This window comes from Staurois parvus, unplaced genomic scaffold, assembly GCF_062004578.1.
Source record: "Staurois parvus isolate SC_StPar_1 unplaced genomic scaffold, SC_StPar_1.0 ptg000679l, whole genome shotgun sequence".
In the NCBI taxonomy this organism is placed as follows: domain Eukaryota; kingdom Metazoa; phylum Chordata; class Amphibia; order Anura; family Ranidae; genus Staurois; species Staurois parvus.
The window spans coordinates 932,674-940,805 of NW_028318475.1; the positions used below are offsets into that span (position 1 = coordinate 932,674).

General features: G+C 42.1%; 1 protein-coding gene across 1 annotated transcript in view; it reads left to right on the top strand.

The window, feature by feature from the left end:
* The window catches only part of SDAD1 (SDA1 domain containing 1), a 48,288-nt gene extending 41,794 nt beyond the window's left edge, over nucleotides 1-6,494 (top strand). Inside the window, exons 20-22 of the mRNA XM_089652304.1 lie at nucleotides 2,726-2,810; nucleotides 4,054-4,215; nucleotides 6,193-6,494. Coding sequence (XP_089508430.1) covers nucleotides 2,726-2,810; nucleotides 4,054-4,215; nucleotides 6,193-6,243 — 298 coding nt within the window. The 3' untranslated portion in view covers nucleotides 6,244-6,494. The remainder of the gene's footprint in view (nucleotides 1-2,725; nucleotides 2,811-4,053; nucleotides 4,216-6,192) is intronic.
* The last annotated feature ends 1,638 nt before the right edge of the window (nucleotides 6,495-8,132 follow it).

The window sequence follows — 8,132 nt, forward strand, 5'->3', positions numbered from 1 at the left end:
GGAGAGAGTTGTGAATGGCTTTGTATATTGTTAGTATTTTTAATTTAATTTGCTGGGCAATCGTAAGCCAGTGGAGAGATTCGCAGAAAGGGGTGGCAGACATTAAGTGTTTGCTAAGGTAGATGAGTCTTGCAACAGCATTCATGATAGACTGCCCTAAGTGAGCATGGAGGATAGCCTGTGTAGAGGTAGGCCTAAAAGAAGGGAGTTGCAATAGTCAAGGTGAGAGATACCAAGGGAGTGAATGAGTAGCTTGCTGGTTTTATTAGTTAAAAAGGGGCAAATTTTAGATGGCACATAGGTGAAGTCTACAAGATTTTTACAGTGATTGGATTGGGGGCTGAAAGGATAGGTCAAAGTCTAGGACTAAACGTAATACCCTGGTGTGAGGGGAGGGACTGATGGTTGTATTATTGATCAATTATGGAAAAGTCAGGGGGAAGGGGGTGAGAAATATTACAAGTTCAGTTTTAGTGTGACATCCTTGTTGATTATAAAAGTTAGTATGTTAGTAATACGAGAGCAGACTGAAGGAGTGAAGTTAGGCGTAGAGAGTTAGCATTGAGTGTCATCGAGGAGAGGAGGAGACAGAGTTGTAGGCAACACTAAAGGAGCTCTGTGATAGGTAGGAGGAGAACCAGGAAAGAGCTGAATCTTGGAGTCCAAAGAAGTGGAATTTATTGAGAGCACGAGTGTTCAACAGTATCAAAGGCTGCAGAAAGGTCTAGTAGTAAAAGTGTGGAGCAGTGACTTTGGGTTGTTTTTTTTTTTTTTTAAGCCAGCCATTCGACTCTCGGCTGGTTCAGCAGGGACCGGTCAAGAATCGAACCACCTATGGGCAGGCTGAATGTGCACAATTTGATTGTTGTACGATGGGTACAACTAGCTTGTTGGATTTTTACATGTGAATATAGCTAGTGGTTATAGCCGCTACCAATTATCACTGTGTTCTTCTGGCAGGGATGGAGATTGAAGATATAATAGAGAGAGTAGAGGATAGAAGAAGAGTGTGACCAAAGTAGTTGTGAGTGAACAGGATACAGGGGACAATTGGTTAGATGGGAATTGTTTGGTAACCTCTTCAGCAGTAGTCGGGTCAAAAGAAGAAAGTATTGAATATGCTGTTAGACATGGTATGTTAAATAGGTAAGATATCTGTACGGTGTCCTATGTATGTCCTCACGAATTACATCAGTCTTGTTTTTTAAGTGATTGGCAATCTATTGGGCAGTGACTGAGTCAGTGGGTGGAGGTGGTGGGGGAAAAAGTAGAAAGAAGGTAAAGTGTTACTAAACCCAGGATCCTGCATTCACTATGTCTGCTCTCCCACAGTACACAGAACATGGAACTGCTAAATCCCTTTTCTCATCAGCAGTTAGAGCAGTCTTGTGACTTCTATCAGTGTCCAGTCGAACACTGGTTAAAGCTTGTAGGAGGAGTTTTCATTTTGCTCCTCTGTCTGGACAGTGCTGATTGGCCCTGTGCTGATCACATGCACTCTCCCAAGAAAAAAAAAACCTTTCTAGCAATACACACCGAAGTAAGCATGTGACTCCACACGATATGCCTTATCAGGACATAAGAGGGGGACACTGGAAAAAGGGGAGGATCAGAGAAGTCGGTATCAAACCGTGTTTTTACACAATGCAGAGGATTAACCCCTTGGGTTCCACAGTGAATATAACAAGCATGCTTTACTGCATATACAGACTGATTTTACTATTGTAGGTTTAGTAACACATTAAAGATCTAACCCTGATTGGCATGCCATCCTTCTGCTATATTTATTTAAGTCAATGTACCCTTCAGCATCTCTCTAAGCACAAAGCCGTGCTGATTGTCAGAACATTTTAGCACTTCCTGCATCTCAGAGGAGATATTGAGGGTGGTATGGGCTTCAAGGATAATAGCCTATTTAGAAGAATAGTGTATTTGACAGGGATGGGAGGAGGGGTGGTAATGCTGTCTCTCTTAAAAAAAAAAAATTTAAAAGACTAATCCAAACTCTGAAAAGCATGCTTTTCAGCACACCTCAACGCAAGTTAGTGCAGCAAGGTGCTTTGGGGTGGGCAGAGTATATTACCTCAGCACAGTAGCGTGAATGGGCTTTAAAGCTCTCCTGGATTAGAGACTATCATCAGCATTAATATACTAAGTAAAATATAAGATATATTACCTGTCATTTAAATATTTTTTGCTTTTGGGTTTTAGTACATACTGTAAATTGTTTGAATTCGATATCTGTTAAATTTGTCTTAAAAATTATATTTGTACATCAAACCTCACTTATAATTTAAAGTATTTGTAAATGTGTTTTTTTTTTTTTTAATAAAAAATGTTATATGTGCTCTGTGCATGTAACAAGCTGCACCTGTGCGCTTGATCCCAAGCTGGGCTGTGTGTGTCTGTGGACGCAGGTATAGTGTGTCTCAGCCCCACCCACTGCTCTCTGTTCAGAGGATTTTATTAACAGCCAATGGCTTCTGCTGCGGCCTCTGTGAGCAGAAAGAGAGGAGAGAGATGCTGCAGACAGGCACAACGCTGGACCAAGAGTGGGCTCAGGTAAGTATAGAGGGGGGTAAGGGGACAATACAATCACTGGGGCTTTTTTTACCTTAAATCAGTAAATGCATTAAGGTAAAAAATGTCCAGGCTTTGGAACCACTTTAAGTGTGACGAATTGGTATATAGCATTGGCAGTAGCTAATAATGTTCTCTCTTCTAGAGGGGAGTTGCTTTCACTTAGAGATATTGAACGTCTGCATAAAAAGCCCAAATCTGACAAAGAGACCAGGCTAGCCACTGTTCTGGTGAGTTTAAATGCTATTGTTTACTTTTCTCAGTATTTAACTATATCATTCATTATTTTGTGACATGTATTACAGTACTGTACAGTAAATAACTAGGACTCTGTGCCCTAGCATGTTTATTTTATGCTGCCTATAAACACGTGCTTTATTAAGAAAAGTATCGACTTAAACAAAAAAAAACTATACTTGCCTAGTTGGATGCAGCATCGATCGCCCGCTGGCTCTGTAGTGAGAACTGAGCGATCAAACGCCTCTGATTGCTCAGTATTTCCTTCCTTTCTGAGCACAGAGCCATGACTGTCAGTTTCTGGCTCTCTACTTTGCCCCTCCAGCGATTACTGGAGAGTTGAGCTGTAGAGGAGTCAGGAGGGCCTGGCTCAGGCTGTTGGTGGATTGCTGAGAGACTGAGTCAGGTGCCGGTCCAGGCTTCTGCATGGATCCCGACCATATGGTCAAGATCTTTTAAGAGCCTGGACTGCCTCAGTGTTGTCAGCTGACTGTAGCCCGCTGTCAACTAAAAATGGGTCACAGGAGTGCAGGACGAACTGGACTTCTGTCACTTACACAAGAAGTATAGGCAAAATAGCTTTGGCTACACTTCTCTATTAAATATCATCCTGCAATGACAAGTAGTATGTTTTAGACAGACAACCAAAACGTGACATTTTTATTGAAGGCTTTTAAAATATAGAAATTGGTATATAGGGCAAGAGACAAGAAAAAAAGGATAGTAATCACTGGGTAGATGGCCATTGGTACATACAGTTTTACAAAGTGCATATACACTTAGGTCCATATATATTTGGACACAGGCACAATTTTAGATTTGTTCAGGTATTTACCAAAACATATTCAAGCTATAGTTATATAATGGATATGGGCTGAAAGTGCACATTCTCAGGTTTAATTTGAGGGTATGTACATACAAATTGGTGGAAAGGTTTAGGAACTACAGCTCTTAAAAAAACAAAACAAAAAAAAAAAAAACACTACAAAAAAAAAAAAAAAAAAGGTCTTGTATGCAAGAAAAGAAAATAGAGCTTGCTCCACCAGAGCGCACATTTGCATTACAGGATGTTGCATTTTTGTGGTGCCATTCAAACATGCCTTACCATATTTGTATGGTGTGTTTCATCGACAAGTATTTACAGGATTAACTAACTATAAGTTCAGGTCTTTTCAACTAGTAAAGAGAACAAGAGAATGTCTCTGTTTAGGATTTCTTTTGACTTACTTTTGATAGGCCGGAAGAGGAGACAGAAAAGATTTTGTGAGGAAAAAGATGAAAATGAATCCCCACGCCAGTACCACCAACAAGGAGAAGAAGAAGAATAAAAACTTTATGATGATGAGATACAGCCAGAACATCCGAACTAAAAACAAACGATCTTTCAGAGATAAGCAGGTAAATACATCAAACTTAGAGGTGTGTTATTTATAGGTGCCAAGAGATTGGCTTAGGGGTGTTGGCACTGAAAATAAGTTGAAGAAAAGCAATCCCGACTGCTTGCTAGAAACCCTTAAATCCTAACAGTAAATGTTTTTGTTTTTTTTATCTAACAGTTTGCTTACTAAGATTTAACTCAGGGTGCACCAATAAGCCTAGGTTCACACTAATGCAGTAAAATTATGATCTGGTTTTCAATGCGATTTTGTAGTGCAGCCGCAGTTCGAGTTGGTACAGTTTGGATACGTTTCTAATGTGAGTTTTTTTACTTCCCGGCACCTGCCACATAGTGAAAAACTTGTTGCCAGCAGAATTTAGACAAAAGAGCTAGAAAAAAAACAGTATGGGGGTTCTCCCCAATCCATGCCAGGCACTTTGAGTCTGATATGGACTTTAACGGGGCCCACACAGCAAAAAAAAAAGTGTGGGATCCTCCCCCCCCCCCCCCCCAAAAAGCAGCCCAGCAGGCCAGAAAAGGGGAGGGAGAAGCTAACGCTCCTTTGAGGGAGAAGCTAACGCTCCTTTGAGGGAGAAGCTAACGCTCCTTTGAGGGAGAAGCTAACGCTCCTTTGAGGGAGAGGCTAACGCTCTTTTGAGGGAGAAGCTAACGCTCCTTTGAGGGAGAAGCTAACGCTCCTTTGAGGGAGAGGCTAACGCTCCTTTGAGGGAGAGGCTAACGCTCCTTTGAGGGAGAGGCTAACGCTCCTTTGAGGGAGAGGCTAACGCTCCTTTGAGGGAGAGGCTAACGCTCCTTTGAGGGAGAGGCTAACGCTCCTTTGAGGGAGAGGCTAACGCTCCTTTGAGGGAGAGGCTAACGCTCCTTTGAGGGAGAAGCTAACGCTCCTTTGAGGGAGAAGCTAACGCTCCTTTGAGGGAGAAGCTAACGCTCCTTTGAGGGAGAAGCTAACGCTCCTTTGAGGGAGAAGCTAACGCTCCTTTGCCCTCCCTCCTGAATAATAGCAGGCTACATGACCTCAACATGGGGTGCACTCTGCACTCCCCCCACATGTGAATGAGTATGGGGTGCAGAATACCCCTACTTAGTTACCAAAAAAAGTCAAAAGTAAATAAAAAATACAAACACAGTTTTTGACAAGTCTTTTATTTAAAAAAAAAAAAAATGTCCTGATGTGAATCCATCCTCCGTTACGATGAATGCCAGCTGCCAACCTGCACATGGAAAAAAAAGCCGCTCACCCAACAGAACCACTTTCGTCACTAGACCAAAATGATGTCTCCAGGTGACCCCGGCTCTTTGTTTACTTGGTGTCAGGGGGAAGCGGTGCTGTCATTCAGTGAGTGTCCAGCGCAAGGAGCAGTCAAGTTCAGCAGATTTTTCTTTTTCATGCGGGTCGGCAGCCAGCGGACTCATCAAAAAGTGCAAAGTGCCTCTCCCATGTTGCCCATGTTGAGAGGACATGTGGCCTGGTATGATTTGAGGGGGGCTGCATGATCAGATAACGGTGTGGCAAGGATTTTTTTTTTGGGAGGGGGCCATGAAGGGCCTGGTATGAATCCCCAGCTAACAGAGGTGACTCCTCATTATTGTTAGGAAGCCGGGGCTTGCTGGCTCCTTAACAACCGATGACGTATCCCTGCTGCTGACACACAGCCATATCTGTTTGCTTTGAAACTTTCTCTGATTGAAACCAACTCTCTTATTAAACTGTTTGTAAAGCCTGAGTTTGTAATGAGCATGTTTGGCTGCCCCATTGTTCATATATTACTACAGGCATATCAACAAGGTTTTTAAATATGTTATTTATTCACTTTAAGCTGGTTGTTTTTACATTTATTTAAAAAAAAAAAACTGTAAAAACATACAACTTTATTATTAGCTTCACTTAAAAGGAAGTACCTGAACAAGGATCTTTTCCTGAAGTTTTATTTATAACGTATTTGGTTTTAATCACTACTTCATTTTCTGTTGTACAGATTGCTCTGCGTGATGCTCTTCTGAAGAAAAGGAAACGACTGATGAAGTAACTGGACTTTGCTCTAGTCACAGTAGTGTATTTTAGCTGTAAAAAACGTTTATAGCCCATGTGGGCTTTTCTTGACATAATGCCCAAGGTGGGAACTTATTTTGTATAGTATGTAATGTAACCAGCGTAATGGGTCCTTGCAAAAATCAGCACTTTAATCCAGTGAAAGTGCCACCTTTTATTATTATGCTATAAAACCATGTATAACCTGTAAAAGAAGTTCCTTAAATATAACATTATGCTGTCTTCAAATTGTGGTTGTCTAATTTGTGGGAGGTTCATTATTTTACCATAATAAAACACCCTTATTTTTCATTTAAAAGGTCCATTTTGTTGAAGGCTGGTTCCTCTTAGTTCTTAAGTTCAAATTGGACAACACAGGCTGTTAAATGATGGAAAAAAAAGGAAACATTGGAGGTGCTACCCATGGCAAACGATAATTTCTTCTGCTCTAGAAAACCGGTGGGGATGGTATTTGGTTTGCTGCTATTGGCAACTACTGCTGTTTCATTATTCTGAAGTCTGAGCAGTGCGATAGACCTAAATGTTGGTTCTGTGTGTTTAAAGGATAAGTTCACTTTTGGAACATGTTACATGTTCCACCAGTTTTATGAGGAGGTGAGCAAAACCTTGGACAGAGGGGTGGTGGTGGACGTGGTATACTTGGATTTTGCAAAAGCGTTTGACACAGTTCCCCACACACGGCTAATGTGTAAGGTAAAGTCTACAGGCTTGGAAAAATCCATATGTAAATTGATAGAAAACTGGCTAAAAGATCGTATTCAGAGAGTAGCGGTAAATGATTCATACTCTGAATGGTCTAGGGTTGTCAGTGGTGTTCCCCAAGGTTCAGTGTTGGGACCCTTACTTTTAAATATATTTAAAAACGATATAGGGTCTGGGATTACAAATACCATTTCAGTCTTTGCAGATGACACCAAGCTGTGCAGTGGAACAACGTCCTTACAGGATGTCTCCAACTTACAAGCCGACCTCAATGCACTGTTTAATTGAGCAACTATGTGGCAAATGAGGTTCAATGTTGATAAATGTAAGGTTATGCACTTGGGGGCTAAGAATATGCATGCATCATACATACTATGGGGGGTACAACTGGGGGAATCAATGGTGGAGAAGGATCTGGGAGTTCTGGTAGATCACAAGCTTAATAATGGCATGCAATGCCAAGCTGCAGTTTCTAAAGCAAGCAAAATCCTCTCTTGTATTAAGACTCCAGAGAGAGAGAGATATCATTTTACCCCTGTACAAATCATTAGTAAAACCTCATCTGGAATATGCAGTTCAATTTTGGGCACCAATTCACAAAAAGAACATTGGGGAACTGGAGAAAGTACAGAGAAGGGCAACCAAACTGATACGCGGCATGGAGGAGCTCAGCTATGAGGAAAGATTAGAGGAACTGAATTTATTCTCTCTTGAGAAGATTAAGGGGGGATATGATCAACATGTATAAATACATCTGTGGTTCAGGTCCTCCCTAACCCCCCCTCCCTATCCTTCTCCTCCTTCAAGGCCCACTGCATCCGGCTCTTCTCTCCCACCCCCCTGAGGATTGCGGTAATCTATCGGCCTCCTGGTTCCGCATCCCCCTTCCTTGATGGCTTTGCCACCTGGCTTCCCTTCTTCCTCTCCTCCGAGCTACCGACCATCCTAGGTGACTTCAATAGCCCAGCTACTTCCCAACTCGTCGTCCTAACCTCCTCCTTCGCGCTCACACAGCACACACAATCCTCCACCCACACCAATGGAAACACCCTGGACCTCGTTTTCTCCCACCTCTGCAGCCCCCACGACTTCACTAACACCCCCTTTCCCCTCTCTAATCACCACCTCATCACATTTTTCCATCTCCCCTTCCCTTAACTCCCC